This window comes from Phyllostomus discolor, chromosome 13 (assembly GCF_004126475.2).
Source record: "Phyllostomus discolor isolate MPI-MPIP mPhyDis1 chromosome 13, mPhyDis1.pri.v3, whole genome shotgun sequence".
In the NCBI taxonomy this organism is placed as follows: Eukaryota; Metazoa; Chordata; class Mammalia; order Chiroptera; family Phyllostomidae; genus Phyllostomus; species Phyllostomus discolor.
The window spans coordinates 33164779-33188021 of NC_040915.2; the positions used below are offsets into that span (position 1 = coordinate 33164779).

Below are 23243 nucleotides of genomic sequence, written 5' to 3' on the forward strand. Positions count from 1 at the left end.
CAGCCGCCCACCCTCGTCACGGAACTTACCCTCTCTCGGACATGGTGTCACCATCTGTAAAGCCAGAGCAAGCAGATGGTTACCATATGCTAGCTGCTTTTGCGTAAGGTTTATTTAATCTTTAATAACAGCCCTGTGAAGCTGGTATGATTATTTCCGTTTGCTGATGAGGAAACAGAGGCTCAGAGAGGTAAAATAAGCAGCCCCAGGCCACACAGCTGGTGTGCTGCAGATCTCCAGATCCTGGATCCTTACTGGCAGTGCAACAGTGGCACTGCTTCCTACCTATGACGAGTAAATGAGCAAATCTCCAGGCAGCGCTAAGCACAGTGCCCGCCGCACGGGCAGGAGGGTAGTATGAAGGCTGGGTCTGGTCCCTCCCCCCAGTAGGCAGTCTGGTATTTCCTTATGCAGCATGCCCCCTGCTGATTTCCTCAGCTCTGGGGCCAGCCTCCCACCTCCCCCACCAGAGACGGACCCGTCTCCTCAAGTGTCTCCTCAAGCAGAACATCACTGTTCCGGCTGTTGCTCCAGGTAGTGACACTCCCTTTCCTTTCTGAGGGACCCAGCAGGTCACTGTCTGGCACCCCACCAGGCTGCCACTGCCCGCCAGGCCGGACTTCACTGGCCATGCTTGCTTCTGTCCAGCCTGTCAGTGGGCTCTTTGAAACGGAGGTTGATGGGGGTGGGAGGGCAGCCGACTGGGGCTGCCAGAGGCCAGACACTGCAGGCAGAGGGCGGGCCTTTGGGGAAGTCAGTGGCCGAGACCAGAGGCCCCTGCTCTCTGTTGTCACTGGGTTTTGCAACAGAAAAGAGGGAGACAGCAGCAGCCAAGACAGAAACCCCCCAGGTACAGAAAACACAGCCCTAGGCGAACAAGGGTAAGACTGGGCCTAAGAGGCCTGTCAGGGAACGCCCAAGGTGGGGACATCAGAGTGAGTGAGATCATTACTCCTAGAGGCTCCGTCCAGGTTCAGGAAAGATGGGAGTGGGCGGAGAGATGAGAGACACACACAGACGGACAGAGAGAACAGCCACCTGGAGATGAAGCTGTTTTCTGGGGCCTCGGCATTTGTCCCTCAGTGCCGTCCAACGTTGACAAGGCCCCTTCCTGTGGCTCTGGTGACTCGCAGCCTCCCATGGTGAACTGAGGGTGGTGGCCAGGAGTTGGAGGCTTTGGAGGTAGACAGCCTAGGGGTGAAGTGCTCCTCCATCATTTACCAGCTGTGTGATTGTAGGGAAGGCCCTTGACCTCTCTGAGCCTCAGTTTCTTCATCTGCAAGATGGAAACCGTGGGACCCACCTCACAGTGTTCTCGTGTGCACTGCCGGGCAATGGCTGGGTTAGGTACAGGCACCAGCTGTGGAAGCACACAGGGGCGGCCCCGTGGCGATCCCCCTAAATCAGACGTGTAACCTGGGTGCAGTTAGGACCCGGGCACAGGGTCGGCTAACATCGCCCTTCACCACATGTTTAAATTGTCCCTCTCCTGTCTGACATAGTGCTGCCTTGGACAAAAGAGCTCAGCTTGGGCACTAAGCATGTCGTGGTTTTTAGTGCAATGGCTCCTGTGTGCTGGCCATTCGGAGCACTTAACAGCGACAGACATGGCAGCTTCACGCAGGACTTGGCTTCAGCGCGCAAGCCCCAGCCCCAGCATGTAGAAGCCGTGTGGTCTTAGGCGACTTACTCGATCTCTTTCTAAATGTCCCATTTCTCATCTGTAAACAAAGGTGCTAACGATGTCTGGAACTCTGGTGGCGATTTAATGAGCAGAGGCATGCAAAGCATTAGCCTGGTGCCTGGCGCCGAGTAAGCTTTGCAGAAGTGACAACCATTAGCTCTCATTAGACCTGGTTGGCATCAGTGCTTCAGCGTCGTACTGACCCCCAGGACGCCATGAGCGTCCTCTGCTGAAATGTGTTGGCTTGGGGTGGCACTGCGAGCCCAAAGACAAGGTCCCTGAGCTGATGTGCTGATGGTGATGATGTGGTTTATGCTGGGCCTCATCTCCCAGAAGCCTGCACTGTATAGAAAGGTCACTCACTCGAGCACGGGGCTGCTGCTTGTGACTATGGGGTAGATAATGGTTTGGCTGGTCCTTCCAAGGACAAAGCCCCCAAACCTAGAGCTCTTAGGTTCTCGTGAAGTGCTTTCCAGCCTGTGTCACATTAGACTATCGGAGGGAGATGCTCAGCCATCAGCGGTCCATGGTCAGGAAAGGCTGCATGCTCCCCATTGGCAGCGTCACAGTCATATAATACACATGCACACATCAAAGGCTCTGGGAAGTCCTGCTGTAGAGAAACCAGTTTAACTTCACTTCACCAACGTCTCCCAAATTGTATTGGACCACAGGTCCCCCTGTCTCGCCTCTACTTCTGTGTTTCAGGGAGCCCCTAGTGAGATCCCCCCAGGAGCCATACTTTGGAAGAGTTGCTTCAGTCCCCCAGGGTCAGATATACTACTACGGATACTTGAGGGGTGTTTTAAAGGATCCAGAGCAGGGGGGTCTCGAGCTTCACTGAGCACAAGAATCACCTGAGAGTCTTCCTGAAAATTCAGATTCCCAGTTTCTACTCCAGGGAACTCAGTAGGTCTGGGTGACGGCAGGAACCAGCACTTGAACACCCTGAGCTGATTCCAGGGCATGAGGTCAGGAAGCAAATTTTGACCAACAGCAGTTCAACGCCTGACTTGTGGAAATACGGCGCTCAGAACAGCAGCATGGTCACAACCTGGGAGCCTGCAGGAAACTCAGGCTCTTGGGCCCCACCCCCATATCACAGAATGAGAGAGAATCCATATTTTAACAAGGTCCCTGGTGATTCAGGTGCTGGTTAGAATTTGGAAAGCATTGTTTTAAAAGGTTTTTGTTGATGGTGTTCGTTTTTGTTTTGTTCATCATTTCTTTTGGGTCAAAACACATTCAGAAACAAAACTGGACACACTCTGCCAGCTCGCTGTCATAAAATTTCTTCCATTCCTCGCCTCAGGCCCATGCGTGTAGGTGAGGTTGACCAGATGCCCCAGTAGCTCCTAGCATCATATCAAAGGGAGGTCTTACCTGGGTTGTATTCCTGCCTTTGGTAACAGTGTCAGGGTTTGCCCAAGCAGCCTTTGCTTTCTTCCCCACGTCTATCCTGACAAGTGGGAAAGCCAGCAAAGCAGCTCTCAGTGGGGCCTCCACTCTGCCAGATCTCTGGTGGGACGTGATTGATCTTCCATTGCTAAGTCATCGGAAAAGCCAGAAGGTGCTTTGGGGCAAGGATCTCTGGCCTTGGAATTCAGAAACTGACAAATAGAGTTGGCAAGAAGCAAGGGGAAAACTTCCAACAGGCCTTCCTGAAGGAATACAAATACAATTTTACTGCTTGCAATATTTAAAAATGGCAGTTACCCTGTGGGCAGCCAGGGGTGCGGGGGGGGGGGGGCGGGGAGGCTGCCTGAGAACAACGGTCCGTCAGGCAGCCAGGGTAGTAATGGCAGGTGAAACCTTCCAAATGAGCACCCTGTCAGCCAATCTATTGCTTTCAAAAGTTGGCAATGCAGGAGACCTAACAGAGGCAATGAAGAACTAATCTCATATTGCCAAGTTAAATCAAGTCAGCCTTGCCCATTCCTTTCACTTCTTAGTTACATCAAGCCAGAATACTTTCAATTATCCCTCACTTCCAACTCGTCAGCAGGCATTGGGCAAAATGCAAATGGAACAGTGCCCTTCCCTGGTGGCGAGCAGGAAATATCATTAAGAATCGCCTCCATGTACTGAGCTCTTCCTCTGTATGAGTGCAATGCCTTCATCATCTCATTTCACATGCACCATCTTTAGCATCCCCATGATCATTGGTGAAGTAGGTCCAATTAAGTCCATTCTGTAGCTGGGAACACTCCAGGAGTCACAGGAGGTCAGTCACTTGCCAAGGTTGCATAGCTAATGAATGATAGAACAGATTTTAAAACCACACCATTCTGACTCATATTCTTTTGTTATTTGTCTAACTGGGCCAAGAGCCCAGTGATACCCTGAGCAAGTGCGCCTGAGCTTTGCTGTGCCCTCCTTGAGATTTCCTAAGTGCTTCTTCAATGTCAGGGACTGGTCAGGGTTAGCAGTACCCCCTGAGAGGAGCACCCCAGCCCAGACTAGGACCCACGTGAGCCCAGGTCCCCCTTCAGGGTGTTCTCTGACCCTCTACCATTCCTCACGCCCACCCCCATGCACGTGGGGTTGACCAGATACCCTGAGATGTTTAGGGATTTCCATCTATGGATAGCTAATGGTCCAATGCTCAACCTCAATTCCAGAGGGCAGATTGGCAAGTAGATTGCTCCTGCTGGCTAGAGGAGCATTTCTTTTGCAAGATCATGTGAGACCAGGCTGCCAGAATGATACTGATATACTGATTTGGGCAACTCAAACTGTTTCTAAAGAGAGGGGCCTGGCAAAATAGTATTGGTCCACAGCCCCACACACATCAGGCATGGTCTTTCAAGAGCTCACCATAAAGTAAATAACTCCCAAGGCAAAATGAACCCTACAGTTGCCATATTTCTTTTTACCCAAAAGCCCCCTTATGTCTCTGGCTAAAATCCAGGAGCCTCTGGCCTTTGCCAGCCGGCAGAGTGAAGAGTGCCCCCAGCCCCCCTGCCCCCACTTCGTTTCCCTCACAGAGAGCAAACAGCACCAGGGTCCTACCTTCTTGCCCAGTGTATCGCCTCCTCCCCTCTCTCTGCCGCTTCATTAATGATCCAAAGCCCCCCTGCCCCATCATGGACTGATCTCAGACACGGCCCTAGGACTTACTGGGTGGGTCACGGGGATTCTCTGAATCTTTCTTGGAGAAATGAGAACTTGCCAAGTACTTCACTCCATGTGCTAAACAAACCCACATGATGCCGAAAAGACTCAAAAAGAAGGAAAGACATAGAAACCATGCACAGGCACATTACATTGGGTTATTTTAGTTAATCCTCCCAGGGCTCCTGTGAGGGATTACCATCATCATCATCATCATCATTACCAGCACCATTATCACCATCATCACCACCATCATCAACACTATTACCATCATCATCACCATCACCACCGTCGTCATCACGACCACTTTGTAAATGAGGAAGACACAGCACAGAGAGGTTGATATCTTGCCTAAAGTCAGCCTTTTGGAAAATACATAATTAGTACATAATTTTCAATATACACCTTGATAATTTTTTACATATGAGGAAGGACCTACAAAACCAGGCATTTATTTATACAAAATTGTGTACTTATCCTTACCTGTTTAAACTTCAGTCATCTTCAAAGTACTCTCCATTTGATGCATTACATCTATCAAGACTTTACTACTCAAAACAGTTTTTGAACTCATTGATTTGATGCCTTTAAGTGGTCCTGCCATTTTTTGTTTCACCTCTTTCATATCAGCAAAACATTTCCCTTTGAGGACATTTTTTCATCTGGGGAAACCAGAAGTTGCTGGGGGGGAGAGTAGAGGAACAGGGAGGGTGGGGCACAAGGGTCATGATGTTTTTGGTCAAAAATTGCTGAACACTCAGCACAGCGTGGGCAGGTGCACACATAAGTCACCCAGCATGAGATGGGCAGACATGTTGAAAGAGTCTTCAAAAAAAAATTCACTGAAGCCAAACACAGCCTCTCACAACAGCACCAGCTGGTCCACTGATACAGATGGGTTCCCAGAACACTCCCCCAGAGGGGGAAGCCTGTACTACAAGGGGCCCGCCCTCCAGAAGATAACTCCAGGTGTTTTGGGGGCGGTTTTCTTTTGGATCTCCCCTTGTAAAGATTCACCTGTACAGTCAGGTGAATAAGGTGAAGATTTAGAACATTCCTACCACATCCACAGTGTTCCCTATATTGTTTCCCATCTAATACCTCCTCATAAAGGTAGCTACAATTTATAACTTTGTACCATTATTGATTAACTGTGCCTGGTCTTGCACATCCTGTAAATGGAGCAGTATATACTCTATAAAGCCCACATTTTAATCAATTCACTCTGCAGCCTCCTTGGCCAAGGAGTAGGGAGGGAAGATTTGATGGTTGGCAGTGCCTCTCATCAAACCATGCTCTGGAAAGAGCAGGACTCATCCCTAAACCTGAGCCGCTGGCCAGTTCCCAGCCTGGTGCTGCGTGCAGACCCTAGCAGAGCTGTCTGCGGCACCTGAAGTGCATCGTTGGCATCAATCTGTGCCACCTTGTCACAAAGTGAAACTGAGAAAAGGAAATTTAGATGTTTCTCTGAAGCCTTTAATACCCAAGAAAGCCAGGGAGTTCACGCAGGTTGAAGAGGCAGTCACTTGCATACCAAGCGGCAGAGAACAAAAGGCAGGAAACACCGAGCCAGATCCTTCCATCCAGGTTCTCTGTGAGCCGCACAGCTCACGAAGATCAAAGAGGGAAATAAATGACATAAACACCCTCTCGTTCCTGGTGCCCACCCCGCCCCATGAGGACGATGTAAGGACTCAGGCAGCCTTCCCAGGCAGAAACGACGTGCAGGTCTCTGCCGACCTGGAAACGGCCAGGTACTCGCCCTGGCTCCTCTGCAGTCTCTCCCTTTACCGGTGGCCTCCTCCTCTCCGCTGAGCGTATCTTTGCTAGTCAGCGTCCAGTTTAAGCTTCGAGGTGAAATCTCTCGACAGTTTAGGAGCTCCTTTAGCAATCCGGCAGAGCAAACGCGGCAAGGGGCTGCACACCAACAGCCGACACAAACCCGTAGCTGTCGCAGAAGGTCAGCGCCACCTCGTGCCCACGGTATCGACCCCTAAAGCTCCCAGGGTGAGAGCGTGGTCCTCAGTCTCCCGGGTCACAGGAAACGAATCCCCGGCCGTCTCGTTTCTCCTGTTGATTCCTTGTCAGACTCTCGTTTCAACCAGCCAGATTCCCTCCCAGCCACGGGAGTAGACAGGCCTTCAAGGTGATTAAGGTTCATGGCCACCCACCGCAAATGACTGATGGGTGTACACTGTCTCCTCTTCCGAGTCTTTTTGGGAAGCAGACACCTCCTTCTGAAACAGAAGACAAAGGGTGATGATCTCATTGGTTGCCTTTTCCTGCTCTTCATCCAAAGCTGCTTCTTAGCCACTGAGATAACTTAGCCTTGAGACTCCATTTTTCACTCCATGGGTCGGTTAATATCGTGATAATGGGGATAATACCCAACTTATTGAGGACTCACATGACAGGTACTGTTCCTTCTCCTAGAATAACGACATTAATCCTCCCAAAAGGGCTTTATAACATCATCATCTTCTTCATGTTGTATTGGGCTGGCCAAAAAGTCTGTATGGCTTTTCCCATAAAAGACACATTTTTCATTTTCACCAGTAACTTTATTGATTTGGATAGTTTGAGTATGTCGGCTATCTCCTGCTACTGGCTTCTAGAGGGTAGAGGCCAGAGTTGCTGCTAAACATCTTCCAATGCATAAGACAGCCCCGCAGCAAAGAATTATTTGTCCAAAATGTCAATGTTACCAAGAAACTTCACAAACCACTTTCAATACGTTCAGTCACAGCACCTACTCCATACACCATACAAATCTTTTTTTTGCATTTTTACCTTTCTTGAAATACTAAAGCATGAAGTGCCAAAAATATTGTGTGCTTTCTTCAGTATTAAAATGGCTGCACAAAAATTCACCATTTTGATATTTTTTAACTGCACGCTGATATGACAGCTATCACAATACAGCCTAACAAAATTGTTTCAAATGAAGTTAAAGACAACTAAGTGCTACTGGAGCACAGGTGGCAAACACAAGGCCTGCAGGCCGAATCCAGCCCTCCACCTTGTTTTATCCGGCCCGGCACCTTGTTTCTACCCCGCAGCAGCGCTGAGCTCACCCTTAACTGTTAAGGAGTAGTTACATTGACACAGCCCTAAAATTACGTTCGGCCCTTTGAAGTCAACCAACCACGAGGCTGATGTGGCCCCTCGGGAAAATGAGTTTGACACCCCTGTACCAGAGCCATCGTATGGAAAACACATTACAGACCCTTTGGCCAGCTGAATACATAAGGGAACTGAGGCCCAGAGTAGTTTATTGTCCAATGTCAGCTGATCTGAGATTCAAGCCCAGGTGCCCTGGTCCACCGTCTGCAGCTTCGGGGTGTCGGTATTCTGCTTTGCAAGGCTGCCACGAGGACTTAAATCAAGAGCATAGACCCTTTTCAAGGTATGGCACCAATTATTACTGTCAATTAGCATTAACTTATCACTACCTGGAGACATAGCATTCTGGCTGAGATTCAACCTACCAGACTCATACCAGTCAATGACTCTAATGAGGGGATATTCATTTGATTTATTTTCATGTCCAGTTTTTAAAAATTGGAAAGTGGAAAATTTCAGGGAGTTTCTGGCTGTAGTAATACCTACAGTTCATTGAACACATGCTATCTGTCAGACCGATACTGTGTACGTGTATACCAATTCATTTATTCCCCCATCACTGACCCTGTGACGCATGCATGCACTGTTGCAGCTCAGTTTTGAAGGCAAAGAAATCGAGGTTCAGCAAGGTCGATTACCTTCCTAAACTCACACAGCCAGGGACCAGAGAGATGAGCTTCAGACCCTAATGCATCTGATTCCGCAGGCTAGGCTCCTATCTCAGATGCTGTGTAGATTTTTTTTTTGGGGGGGGGTGCTTTTTGCCTTGGAAATTCTAATTCAAAGGATTCAATTTAGCGCAAACCTGATTTTTGCCTCGTGTGCCAGAACTCTTACGGAAGATTCTGATTTTCTTGGTCAAAAGCAATAAAAAGAATGCCTGCTCCACTGTTCCCAGAAAGTTCCTCCACGCCCCTATTTCTCCAAAACGGCCGTTACAATTAGCACACGGCGTCTGCGCGTGGCTCGCGGCCAGAGCTCCGATTTAGCATGCGTTCGGACAGGAAGCACCTAGATAATTCCCCGTGGAATTCACCGCGCAGGGCGAAGGGAATGGGCACCTGTTACACAGCCCCACTGGGGGCCGGCCGGGAAGGCCTGGCTCACGTTCCCATAACTGCTGAGTCAGGGCCAGGTCCTTCTGAGGGCTCCGCACCCCTCTGTCGCCCCCCGCACCGCGGGGGAACGCCACACACACAAACACCGAAGTAGGTATATAAATAAATAAAGGAACCGTCCAGTGTCACGGCAGGGCAGTGCCGCTTTTGCACCCCTGTTGAGTGGACACTTTGGCAGCCTTGCGGGTCCTGAACTGGCGATTCAGACCCGTTCGATTGCCCGCTTGATTGTTTGCAAGATAACAGTGCGATTGTCAGTGACAGGGTAATTTACTGAAGATTGCCATGCCAGGCGCCGTGCAACGGGCTTACTGGCATAAAGATGCGATTCTCCTGACTGACAGGCCACTGGGAGATGGGAGGGCCAATTTAAAGTTCACAGCATCGCCTCGGAAGGGCTGGGCAGCACCAGCCCATAATCGCGCAACATGATGAGGTCATTCCAGCATCATGTATGCTCATGCCGAATAACGGATAGAACCCCAAACACGCCATCTCTGGAGCAGGTAGATGGAAATACATAGGAGGAAATCATTTCTATGTTTTCTCTCTCTCTCTCTCCTCACTTTTTTTTTTTTAGCATTTGCTGTTTGGTAGGACATCTCCTGCCAGACAGGCCCTTGAATAAAAAGCCCAGAATACAAATCAACCAAACAGTGGGGGGATTTTCGGGCCACACTTTGAAGTACTCACAAGTCCAGAACGAGTGGCGGACTAGAGGGGGCTGGGGGTGGAGAATGTTCAGCGCCTAATAGGAAAACTGTCATACTATCTGAACCCGCCGAGGTCCTCCCACTGGCTGTATGGCGCGGGTGAGTAAATGGGCTGGGGAGGGCAGGGGGCACTGTCCCCGCTTCAGGAGGGAAAGGCCGCCAGAGACGGATGGAACTCCTAATGGGAAGAGGCCAGCGACCTTAAGGAAATCTGGACCGCTAATACCGGTGCGTTTCTTCTCACCTGAGCTGTTTCTGCAGCTGCTGATTGCAGTGCTGCCAACGTATCTCAGCAGGATATTTTTAAATCCGAGGCAGGCATTCCATGGTCGACTCCTGCTGCCTAGTGAAGGCGGTCCACGGAGGGTTACGTTAAAGGCAGAACATTGTGCTTTCTTTTCTTTTCCTTATTCTGCCGAGGGCTCTGGGATCCACTGGCCAGTGGACCTCAAATCTCGGCCCCGCATCACCCTGCTGCTGCTGCTGCTGCTGCTGCTGATGGTCAAATCCCGCCGTCTGTTTCGTGGGTGTGATATTTCCGGGGTTCTGGGGGGCACCGGATTCAGGCAGCACATCGAGCTGAGGCTTTCAGAGCCTTGACGCCGAAAGCCCCTACATGTAAAGCCTGTGTGCATGCCTCACCCTTCTGGGTCTGCCTTTCCGGGAAATTTCATAAATCTTATTTGTGTTATGAGGCACACGAGCAGCATCTGCCCACGTGGAAAGCGAGAGGCTAGTTTTGGTCACCTAAGGCCAAGCAAAACAGGCAACCTCCTGATGTATCTGTTTGCTAAAGAGAAAGCAATGCATTAAAATAATTGTACGTTAATTGCTAAATGACAGTGGGACTTTGGTGAAATGCACATATTTCTATTTTGTTTACGGAATCAAACAAGGAGAGTGCCAAAGAATGACAACATAGTAACTTTCAGGCGCACTGCCAGGCCTCTGAGTCAGCGTTCCAGTGCAAGTGTTTGTCAGGTCACAGCCCCGGGGTCTGAGTGCGTGTTTCTGTGACGCTCATCGGGGCCCAAAAATGCCTGGATCTCAGATCCGGGAAGCGCAAGCAAGTTCTTCTCCAAGCTCCCCAGTGGGTCCAGTCAGTTCCCAGGAGAGTGAGTACGGGTTGGCCAACGAATCCATTCTAACAGAGAATTCCAAGGAGCATCCCCTGCCCTCAACATTGCCCCTTCGCAGCATCCCCAAACGAGCAAGGAATGGGGCGCAGTCGTGTATTCGCTTAACAAACACGGCTTCGGTGCCCAGTTCTGTGGTTGGCACTGAGCTAGGCGTGAATAGAGAAATAAGACACCGTTCTTGTCTCCAAAGAGTTCGTGTTCCAGGCAGGAAGACAAGCACACAGAGGTAATTAATTCTAGTACAAGGGAAGTTGGCATCAACAACTCTTTCTAAAACGTGTTGTGTATCCGAGTCCCCTGAGAATCCTGTTTAAGAGGCAGGCTCCGGGGCCTGCTCCCGGAGGTGCCGCTGGGGAGGCCTGGGGCAGGCCCTTGACTCTTGCAGGAGTGTGATGCAGAACCGTTCCGAGAATCTCTGATGCAGGGAAACCCAGAATGGGAATACCTAACCTAGCCAGGGGCATCGTCCAGAAGGCTTCCTGGAGGAGGAGGCCACACCTAGCTTGGGTCTTAAAGGCTGAGTCGTATCTGTTTCCCCCAATGTATTGACAGCTCCTCAAGGACAAGACACCATCATTCTTTGTTCTTTGTTCCCTGTTTTATTCCCAGAACACGGATGGCCCTGAAATGTTTGTGAAATGGCAGATGAGCAAATAGGGATGGGCCCAGGAAAGGGATGGAGGGGTGGGAATCTAAGCAAGAGAGTCCCCCTGGTATGTGGTAAGGTCGCCCCAGAAGCAACCAGGTGAACTCACAGCTTCCTTCGGGAGTGTGTGGAACCTGCCGAGTCCGGCCTCCAGAAAGGGTCGCAGGTGCTCAGGACAGAGGCGCTGGCATCTCTGAGGGCCTTTGGGCCATCAAGTCCACTGACCCCGGCTCTGCCTCTGCCCCTCCAGATGGCCTGGTGGATTGCCTGGACCCGGACTGCTGCCTGCAGTCGGCCTGTCAGAACAGCCTGCTCTGCCGGGGGTCCCGGGACCCCCTGGACATCATCCAGCAGGGCCAGACGGACTCCCCTGCTGTGAAGTCCTTCTACGACCGCATCAAGCTCCTGGCAGGCAAAGACAGCACCCACATCATCCCTGGAGACAACCCCTTCAACAGCAGGTGGGCACGCTCTGTCCTTGCAGGCCGCTGAGGTCTCCGGTTCCCTTCCTGTCCTGGGAGCAGGGCGGAGCGCTCCCGGTTTTCCCGTGGGCCCCGCTGGTCCCGGCACCAGGCCATCAGCGTCTCGGTGCACTTTGCTTCTAGTCTGCTTCTGTTGTCAATGCACCTTGCGAAGTCCCAGGCTCCGTTTCAGTCAGCTTCCGGGTGGCACGCCATTATTTCTACCCTAAACCTAGTCGCTTCCTGACCGTCTCCTGTGCATGCTCTTTCTTCACTCGTTCCGCACAACTTTATCTCATCTTCCTCACCAAGAGACACCCCTTCCAGAAGACACCTGGGGCCCAGGGGCAGGAGAGCAGGCAGGGGCTCCAAAACACACGGTGGGCCAGCGCCAGAATCGGGACCAAAGAAACCTGCTTTCAGGAAAGTGCCCCACCCAAATGAGCCCAGGCTCCAGCACGTCAGCGAAAATGCGTAACTCAGAAACACGAAACCTTACTTCAAGACACAGGTTGAAGTTCACCGCGCATGCAAATGTCACCACGTTCTTGTCCGACAAATAATGAAGAACAAAACTAGAGTAAAAAAAAAAATTACTCCGAGACCTCGAAGAAGGCATCCCCCTAGATAATGGCACACAAAAATAACTAAGATGCCGTGACTCCACCACTGTAATTTGTAGAGCGGATCTCACTATCTAGATAATGTGATAATTGTTACACATCAGTAATCATAAATAGGAATGTATTGATAGCCTGTCTTTGCTGAATCTTTTCTGCAAATCGACTGCCTAGAAATGATAGGAAGCCGGGAGCAACGAAGAATTAGAAAAATAGGGGGTAGAAGTCAGGGAGGCCCAGCCACTGTTACTCCTACTGCTGTCTGCAAAGTCTCACGCTGCAAGAATGGCTTAAAAGAACTAACAGTTATATATATGTATATATATATAAAAGGAGGGGGACTCCTAATTTTGTTTTCTCATCACTAGCACCTTTGTACCTGGTGGTCATCAACACACTTCATTGATTTTAAAATTGTGTCTGAGAAGACCTGCGAGAAACCTCCAGTCTGAGCTAAGATAAGGAAAAGCAATTGAACAAAGGAATTATTTGCATAAATTAGTTTTCCACGTTCAAAAGACTCTAGCATTGTGGTTGGAACCAGCTAAAAATGGGATTCATTTGTTAGGCAGCCAGGAGCAGACAATTAGAGCTGTCAGTGGAACAGTCTCAACCCCCCTGAGATCACCCAAGAGTTGGAGTCGAGCAGCTGGGGGTCTTGCTAATAGAAAGAGAGGTGCTCGGAGAAAGCATCCTTCCCATTTGGGGGTCAGCCGGGATTGCAGAATTAAGTGCAGTCCAAGAGTTGAGCAGGTTTGGACAAGGTTCTGGCAAAGAGCGGGGCAGCTTGATTAGCTAGTCCAGAAACCGGGCATGTGTCCAGGAACCTGGAAAACCTCTGCCTCGGCCTGACTGACCAGTGGCTGGAAGGCCAACGACACGGCTGCAGACCCAGCTGGTAGGCTGGGGGCGCAGAGCAGAAGTGAGGTTTCTCATTAGCCCATCTCCCGCTGCAGCCAAGGGGCCCCAGGTGAGAGGAGGCATGTGCATTCTCCCTCCGCAGATTCCGGACAGGATATTGCGGCATCTCTATGGCTTTCTGGGGTTTCCCTGCAGTAGCTGGCCGGACACGGGCATTCTTGGGAAAGCTCCAGTGACTGTCATCTGGAGAGAGGGGTGCGCTTCCTCTGGTGGTGGAAAAAAGTCAAGTGGTGTTCCAGCCACCTCCCCTGCTGTCAGGAGAGCAGGGGTTTGACACAAGAGAAATCTGTAGCTACATGGAATCCAGAATCCAAAATAGTTCTACCAGAAAGAAAGAAAGAAGTGTCTCCAACAGCCTCTTTTCCTCAAGCGGTTATGGATTGTGAGACGTTTTGCTCTTAAAAGAAACCGAAGTATAATGTAACTGTCCCCACATCAGAATAAAACTCTGTGTGCCCCACCCACCCACCCCGACGTCCCCACCTGCAGGAGAAGGGGGCACTGCCTCCCTCCAAAGACAGGAAAGGAAAGGAGCAGCCGGATGGGGAAACTCCCACCCCCTGTAATAAACACCCTCTGTGCCAGCTAAGGTCACGCGTGAGTGATGAGGGCAGCCCGAAGCTCGGGCCAAGCCAAAGTGACCTGAGGGGGGGAGGTCCTCTGTGCAGGGGACTCCGCTGCCCAGCTGAGCAGGTGGGGATGCTGCCCCTGGATTTCACCCCAACACATCACCCGTCCTGCCTGTCAGGGGCAGCGAGCACTGAGACACCCTCTGGCCCCCTCTTCTCTGTGAGGTGTGATCCTGTGAGCCCCAAGTTAGTGTTGAAAGTCTCCTCCTCGCCTTAGGGAGCAGACGAGGCCTGGGTGTGTGGGGCCAGGGGCGGGGGGCGGGGGGCAGTGGCAATGGGGAAGGGGAGGGAACTCCACCCACCCCCGTCCCCTTGTTCTCCTGTGTGTGGCTCAAGGACGTGTTTCTTTGTCTCTCAGCTTGGTTTCTCTCATCCGAGGCCAAGTGGTCACTACAGATGGGACTCCCCTGGTCGGTGTGAACGTGTCTTTTGTGAAGTACCCAAAATACGGCTACACCATCACCCGCCAAGATGGCACGTAAGTAGCTCGTGGGGCTCCGCCTGCTTGGGGCTTGGGGTGCAGGCAAAGAGGCAGGCGTGCTGTTGGCTCGGAACCACGGGGCCGCCCACGGTGGACCGGAACGCCCACCGAGCCAGACACGCACCGAGAATCCCCCCAGACCTAATTTTTTTTTCTTGCTTTTTGGTGCGGTATCAAAAATAAAAATAAATAGAATAGTCAAGCTATTCAGGGCTGCCAACAGTCAACCTCCTCCTTCTCCCACGTCAGGTAAATGCTCGTGTGTGTGTGTGTGTGTGTGTGTGTGTGTGTGTGTGTGTTGGGTGGGGGGTGGGGGTGGCTGCTAGGAAGAAGAAGGGAAGGCAGCTCTTCTTAGAAACTCGCCCCTGTTTTAAATCAAAGGCAGCGCGGGGTGACAAGGACCCGCATGACGGAGTGTCCTGTGGTGAACCCCTTCTGCTTTCATCTGTGGCTCTAGGAGCCGCGTTGTTTTCGCTCCCGTTCCGAGGAGGTAGGATGTAATCAGAGAAATCTAATTAAATGCATTTAGCCACCACCCTGCTGTGTGAAGGAGACAACCTTTCCCTATTATCTTCTGATTAGAAACACGCGCCCCGTGCAGCCCCCACCAAGATGAAAGCCCTGTCATTCCCTTAATCCATCGGGCACGGAGTTGCAATTTAAAGAGAAAGATAAGAATAAAAGAAATCCATGGGAAGGGGGAAACGTACCCACCCTGAGACCAAAAAAAAAAAAAATACATACACACACACTCACACACACTGTTACATTCTATTCCAAGTGGAAGAAAAGACCTTGGCTATACATTGGATGCAACGCTTTTTCTATAAAACTGGAGCCCGGAAAGTCGTGGATGTGTCGTGTAGACAAGAACTGGGATTCTTGCCTTTCTCTGGTGACGAGTCTGGTCTGTCTTTCATGTCGTGAGGTAGCCGTGCAGGGGGTTTCAGAAATTGGCAGCCCACGGTGGCCCTCTCCTCCTGTTGCCACCTGGGAGACCCAAAGGAGACGGCTGATGGTTTGCATCCCATTCTCAGTAGTCGCTGAGTTTCCGGCCTCTCGCTCACACCTTTCTGCAGCCACATGTAATCACTTGAAAGCGCAAGGACTGTGTGCTCTGCGGAGTTCCCTTGGTCATTCTTAGAATCCAGTGCCCTCGCCTTGCAAAGTCCTGCGACAACGCAAGAGGACATTTCTGAGTCCTTGGCCTGCTGCGTGTCCCCTCCCCCTTGTTTCCCCCATCTCCCTCAGCGGCTTTCTGACTCACTGGGACCCAAATCCACTTCCCAGACCACCCAGCCAAGCTCCTGGACTGGTGTGGTTCTGTGGCTTATTCAGGTTGCAAAGGTCCTCCCAGGACCAGGGTGTGTTTGGGAAGAAATCTGAGTCTCTCTGTGGTCCCTACAAACCGACCCCAGCAGCGTGCATGCCCCAAAGTAAACGCACGGGCGGGCAAGGGCAAGTTTGCAGCTGTGAGTACGCGAAATACCGTTTATGCTTGTATTAGTATTTAGTATTTAGTTATTAATTGTCGTATTACTTATTGTTAACCTACTTTTGCCCACTACCTCGTATATACACAAATTAATGTAATAAATAAAGTTCGGGCTGTGCGTGCTCTGTTGTTTATCTCAGTATTCACACACACTGCCTTCGTTCATTCGTGTCTATTAGAAAACACCAAAGGCATTAGCAAACTCGGGGAAGCCCATGGGTCTGTGTGTTTTCACTGAGATTTTACAGTGACTCGGGCATGCCATCAGCTGCACAGGACTCTGAAATGAACAGCATCGCGCCCCTGCCCTCAAAGCGCCGAGACCCTGGCAGAGGAGAAAAGCTACAAGCTGAGACTTCTCTCCATTTGCCCCCTCTCTTCTGTTCGTTGGGAAAGAACTACCTTTATTTCACTCTCCTAGTGAAACACCTCTGCCCAGCTCTTCAGGAACAAACAGAAATGTCGTTTAACATGCAAATGTAGTTTAATTGGCAAACATCAGAAATAGGGCAAAACAGGGAGCCAAAAGGCGCAAACCTTCTGTTAAAAGATAAACATACCCTGGGCGTGGAGTGTATAGAATGGTGGCTCTAATAGTTAATAATACCATATTGATATTTGAAAGTTGCTAAGAGAATAGTTGCTAAAAAAACATCGCTAAGAGATCTTCAGAGTTTTCATCACAAGAAAAACACTTGTGTAACTAGATGTGCGGACAAGAACTAGACTTGGTGTGGTGACTATTTCACAGAATGTGTGAATATCAAACCCCGTTCCACAGCTACAACCGAGGTAATGTTATATGTCAACTGAAACTCAAAAAATTAAGGTGCTGTGAAACAAACAAACAAAAAAAATAGAAACAGCGCACAGGTGGAGGAGCGGGAAGCTTTAATGAGCCCCTCTCTGCACCCTGGCATCTCACTGTATACGTTGTGTAAGTGTCATTATAACCCACTGCTTATTAGCCTGGCACGACACTAAGTGCTTTCCACCAGGTGCAAGAAAACACTTTCTGCAAAGGGCTAAATAGGAAATACTTTAGGCTTTGCATGACGTGCAATTTCTGTTACAACTCTTCAGCTCTGTCCTGGAGCACAAACACGTCTCGAGAAGATAGGTCAAGAAATAGGTGTGGCTGCATGCCCATGAAACTGGTTACACCGAACAGGGGATGGGCCAGATGGAGCTCGTGCGCCTAGTTTGCTGACCCCCATTCTGCTCTCATAATGTTTCCTTCCCTCAGCTGCTCTGTGGAGTCACTATCATTGTTCCCATTTCACAGATGAAGAGACTCGGGCTCGGAGAGGGCCAGTAACTTGCCCACAGACACACAAAGAGGAAGTGGCAGAGTTTGGGTGCCAGCTAGCCCCGCTGCCTGCAAAGCCCACACTCTTCTCCTGCGTGCTCTGCCCCCTGCCCCCGCCCATCACCCTCAGGTGCGGAGGGCAGAGTACCTGCCCTGTCTGAGGTGCGTTCACCCTCTCAGGGAGCCCACTGATCTCCTCTCCAGGTTTGACCTGATCGCCAATGGGGGCGCCTCCTTGACCCTGCACTTTGAGCGAGCCCCATTCATGAGCCAGGAGCGCACCGTGTGGCTGCCGTGGAACAGCTTTTATGCCATGGACACCCTGGTGATGAAGACAGAGGAGAACTCCATCCCCAGCTGTGACCTCAGCGGCTTTGTCCGGCCGGATCCAATCATCATCTCCTCCCCGCTGTCCACCTTCTTCAGCGCCGCCCCTGGGCAGAACCCCATCGTGCCCGAGACCCAGGTAGGAACGGCAGGAACCAAGGGTGGGACTCTCAAGACTGCCGTGACCAGACCTGGCTGGCCTACCGCCTCCCACCACATCTCTCCCTGGGCGGTCCAGAAACCAGCATTAGAGGGAGAAACAAGACGTAGGATGGTAGAATTTGTAGGCACTGGAGAGAAAAACAAATCTCTCCTGGGCAGTTTAGAAGTGTCCAGATAGTCGTTCAAGATTTCGGCCTTCACCAGAGCTTTTTATAAAATAAAAACAACAAATATATGTGCAACCTACCTGCAAATTGCTTTTTATTCCTGCTAGCCACAGAGAGCCATGAGAAGAGGCGCCTTAACGATCTACGTCGGCGCTGCAACGGAGGGCAGATTGCATTATTGCCTCCCTGTTGCTTTATGCCGACTGTCACTGGAAGTTGCAGGTTCATATAATTACAGCCTCTCGTGGCCTCCTTGCATGCAGCTAGCAATAAAGCCTGCTGTTCTTATTTACATCTTTTGCCAACCATGTGGGTTTTAAAAAGAACCACAACAGTGACCAAGAATAATTATTAATCCAAAAATCATCATCTCGGCCCCTTCACTCCATGGTATAGGATGAAGTTTTTGTTTTCTGTTTTTGTTTTTGTTTTTGTTTTTGTTTTGCATCAGCTTTGTGAAGTGGTCTTACGCCCCGCATAGGACGTGGTGCTTCGGTGAGGGTGGCCGCAGGCAGGGTGTTCATGACGTTGTGTTTCCAGGTTCTCCACGAAGAAATCGAGCTCCCCGGCTCCAACGTGAAGCTTCGCTACCTGAGCTCCAGGACCGCGGGCTACAAGTCGCTGTTGAAGATCACCATGACCCAGTCCACAGTGCCCCTGAACCTCATCAAGGTTCACCTGATGGTAGCTGTGGAGGGCCACCTCTTCCAGAAGTCCTTCCAGGCCTCCTCCAACCTGGCCTACACCTTCATCTGGGACAAGACGGACGCATACGGGCAAAGGGTGTACGGACTCTCTGACGCTGTCGGTATGTTTTGGCTTCTAACCCCTATGATTCTTGCATTTAATCATGCACTGATTCAACCGATATTTATGGAGTTCCTAGTGTGTGCCAAGTACTATTCTAGTACTGAGTTGGCCAAAAAGTTCATTTAGTTTTTTGCCGTATGATGGCTCTAGTAGTGCTTAGTTATCTTCAACTTCATTCAAAACAATTGTGTTAGATTGTAGGGTGACAGCTGCCATATCAGCGTGCATTTTTAAAAGAAAACTTATCAAAATAGGAGAATTTCTGTGCAGCCATTTTTATACTGAAGATGGAAGAAGATACACAACACTTTCAGTGTATTACGCTTTATTATTTCAAGAAAGGTAAAAACTCAGCTGAAATGCAAAAAAAAAATTGTGCAGTGTATGGAGTAGGTGCTGTGACTGATCAAATACATTGAAAGTCGTTTACAAAGTTTCTTGGTACTATTGACATTTTGGCCAAATAATTCTTTGCTGTGGGGCTGTCTTATGCATTGGAAGGTGTTTAGCAGCACCCCTGGCCTCTACCCACTAGAAGCCAATAGCGGGAGACAGCTGACATACTCAAAACATACAAACCCATAAAGTTATTGGTGAAAATGAAAAATGTGTTATTGTTTTATGGAAAAAAACTAAACAAACTTTTTGGCCGACCCAGTAGATAGAAATGCGATGGTCAGTAAGACAGATGAGAGTCCTCTTCCATGGACCTTCTGTTCTGGCAAGAGTTCGAGATGATAAACACAGACGGAACGAAGAAATATCAAGCATATCAAGTGATAGGTGCTAACACAATAATAAAAGTAAGTGGTGTATACTGGGGAGGAGTGATATATTTATTCTGGGAATGCCTTTTCTTCCCACGGTATTCATGTAAGGCTCCTCGGAGGGGGTGGCATGTAAGCAGACTTGAAGGACAAGAAGGAGCCATGTGAAGATCAGGAAAAGAGCATTCTTTCCCTGGCAAAAAAAGAGAGGAGAGTGAGGTGTGTGTGTGGAGGACAAGGAGAAGGCCAGGGAGGCTGGAATGCAGTGGACCGGGAGAATATTCGAGATAGGGGAGAGAGGCGACCACGTTCCAGAGCGAGCACTTGCAAGTAGCACGGTGAGCGTCAGGAACTGGAGCGGGGGCAGCCGAAAACCACGCCCTGTGGTCCAGGCTTTGCCTTTGAGGGAATCACATGACCTCCCTCCCCCACTTAGGAAAGGCCACCCTAAGTGTCCCACGGTGATCAGTCTTTGAAGCCTTGTGAGCTGAGAATTAACATCGACCTACCAAGGATAGTTTCCGACTTGTAGAAACTTGTCTGGGTTCATTAAAATCCAGACTCCTGTGTTGTTGTTTGTTTTGTTTTGTTTTTTTTACCCATAGGCTTGCAATGTTTAAGAACTCTGTATAGTAAGTTACCAAAATAGGAAGGCAGCAAACTCAGAAATGTTTGCCGTACGTGGTAGCCAGTGCTTCTCAGACACGCCCTTTGCACAGAGCACTGTGGGTAACCCTGCGTCTTGGGTAACCTCTCACTAACCCTATCAAGCAAGCACTCTCGTAATCCCCACTGTGCAGACGGGACAGGAGGGAGAGGGCAAGTGATGCGTCTCCATCAGGGACCCAGCCCGTCAGACACTCTCAGGGTGTGGCCCTAGCGGTCTTCTTCCTCAGCAAGTGGCGCTGATAACGTAATAAAGATAGGACTTCCTTGTTGGAGAAACTAGTACATTGAATACAAAAGAGTGGCTAATCAAAAAAAGATTCTATCAAGCTTTAGCCATTATCAAAATGATAGCCAGCATCAAAAAGTAGACTGAATATTATAATGCACCCCATTGCTCCAATTTCTACCATTATCACCTCATGATGAGTCTTGTGTAGTGTTCCACACCCTCTTCCACACCCCCATCACTCCCCTGCCTCCCGTGTTTTTCTGAAGCAAGCCCCAGGTAGTGTGCCCTCTCATCCACACCACTGCAGTATGTATCTCTAAAAAACATTATGTAGCCCTGGCTGGTGTGGCTCAGTGGATTGAGTGCCAGCCTGTGAACCAAGAGGTCGTTGGTTCGGTTCCCAGACAGGGCATGTGCCTGGGTTGTGGGCGGGGTCCTCAGTAGGGGGTGCTCCAGAGGCAATCACACATTGATGTGTCTCTCCCTCTATTCCTCTCTCCCTTCCCCTCTCTAAAATTAAATAAAATATTTTTTAAAAATAAAACATTGTGTAAGCATAGCAACAATACCAATGTTCTCAGGAAAAAAAACAGTAATTTCTTAATGTCATCAGATTGTTCGATAATTTGATTGTCTTGTGAATATCATAAAATATTACTCCTTTGTTTGAATCAGAAGCCCAATGAGAGCCACCTTTTGCAATGAGTTAAATTCTCTTAAAACTTTTAATCTACAGTTTTCCCTTCCATCTCCGGCTCTCTTTTTTATATTTTTATGATTTCTTTGCCGAAGAAACCGTGCGGTTTGCCTGTGGAACCTCACGTCTGGTTGAACTCCGGTGGCCGTTCCCCATACTCCCCACGTTGTGTCTCCTGTAAATTGATAGCTGGACCTGGAGGTTTTCTGTCTCAGGTTCAGGTTTGGTTTTGATTTTGATTTTTTTAACCCCCTCAAGACCTTTTAACTTGACGTGAAGTTAACATACACCATTCTCTTGGTCTCAGCGTCCGGTGTAATAACTTGGTATTTGTAGATGTTGTGAAACAGTCACCTCAGTGAGTGTAGACAAAATACCCATCACCATACAATGTAGTTACAAAACCTTTCTTGGGCGACGAGAACTTTTAAGATTTACTCTCGCGGCTACTTTCAAGTAGGCGATACAGAGTTGGCAACTGTGGTCACGGAGCTGTGCAGTTCAACCCCAGGACTGACTGGTTCTGTGACTGGAAGTTTCTCTCTTTTGACTCCCACCCCCCTTTTTGTCCACCCCCATCCTCCACCTCTGGCAGCCACCAGTCTGCTCTCTGTCTCTGTTAGTTTGGGGGGGGGGGTGTTTTTTTAAGATTCCACATATAAGTGAGATCATACGGTATTTATTTTTCTCTGCCTGACATTTCAATTCATATAATGCCCTGAAGGTCCATCCATGTGGCTGCAAATGACAATATTGTATGCTTTTGCGGCTGAATACTATTCCATTGTACGTACCGTACCCTCTTTGTTCACTCATTCATCCACCAATGTGCACTTAGGTTGTTTCCATATCCTCACTCTTACAAAGCTACAAAAATATGGAGGTGCTTATATCTTTTTCAGTTAGCGTTTTTGTTTTCTTTGGGTAGACACCCAGAAGTGCAGTTGCTGGGTCATATGGTAGTTCTATTTTTAGTTTTTCAAGGAACCACTGTACCGTTTTCCATAATGGCTGTACCAATTTATGTTACCAGCAGCAGTACAAGGGTTCCGTCTTCTCCACATCTTCTCCAGCCCTCGTGATTTCTTTTTTAATTATTATTAAATTTATTCAAGTGACATGGATTAATAAGATGACACAGGTTTCGAGTGTAGATATCTAAGATACAGGATCTGTATATTCCATTGTGTGCCCACCACCCGAAGTCAAATCATCTTCTGTCACCATATATGTGCCCTCCTTTACCCCATGCTGATTGCCTGGATCCATTAGGTCATTAAGAATTACAAAGTACGTTCATTCTATCATTGCTTCTTTATTTACTAGCCAGGACTTTTGTATAGGGATACTTCCTCTTTAACTATGTGGTTCCATGAGGTCAGTTCAAATAAGGAAGAAAGAATAATATGCTTCTTTCCCTTTATTTACTAGTTTTCAGTATAAGTTGGGGTGTTAATTTTTAACAGCTTTTTTAAGGCTGACAAATTCATGCTTTTTAAAATACCATTACGAACTCATAGAATGAAATCTCTCCTATGTTTCAACCCATTGAAGTTATTATCTTTACTGAAGGTCACATCGTGCCATCCTTGGTCAGTGGACGCCTCTTGCAGCTGACTCCCGGATTCTTTCAGTATGCGCGCGGTGGACCTTTATTCCTCCCTTCCTCTATCTGGCATCATCAAGTGGCCGGGCCCGGTCTCATTCACTTCTCGCTCCAGCCATTTCTTCAAGGAGCCCTGATTCCTTTTAATGAGAAATAATATTTCAAGGCCACAAGCCAGGCACTAGCGATGCTCTTTGCTACTGGGTCAGCCATTGTTTCTTGGCATTTTCAGAGGACAAGCTAGGAACTACATGGTTTTTCTAAAAAAAAAAAAAAGATAAAATATATCTTCCATTCATAGCGATACTTCCATATCTCAGGATTTAAAAGAAGCTGCAGGAGAATCCCCAAATGTG

At 49.2% G+C, this 23243-nt stretch overlaps 1 protein-coding gene across 4 annotated transcripts in view; it reads left to right on the forward strand.

The window, feature by feature from the left end:
- TENM2 (teneurin transmembrane protein 2) overlaps nucleotides 1–23243 on the forward strand; it is a 1103034-nt gene that overhangs the window by 1028982 nt on the left and 50809 nt on the right. For all 4 annotated transcript variants that reach the window (XM_028528771.2, XM_036014378.1, XM_036014380.1 and 1 more), the window contains 4 exons: nucleotides 11788–11998; nucleotides 14527–14646; nucleotides 17658–17919; nucleotides 18650–18917. In XM_028528771.2, the coding sequence (XP_028384572.1) occupies nucleotides 11788–11998; nucleotides 14527–14646; nucleotides 17658–17919; nucleotides 18650–18917 (861 nt within the window). The remainder of the gene's footprint in view (nucleotides 1–11787; nucleotides 11999–14526; nucleotides 14647–17657; nucleotides 17920–18649; nucleotides 18918–23243) is intronic.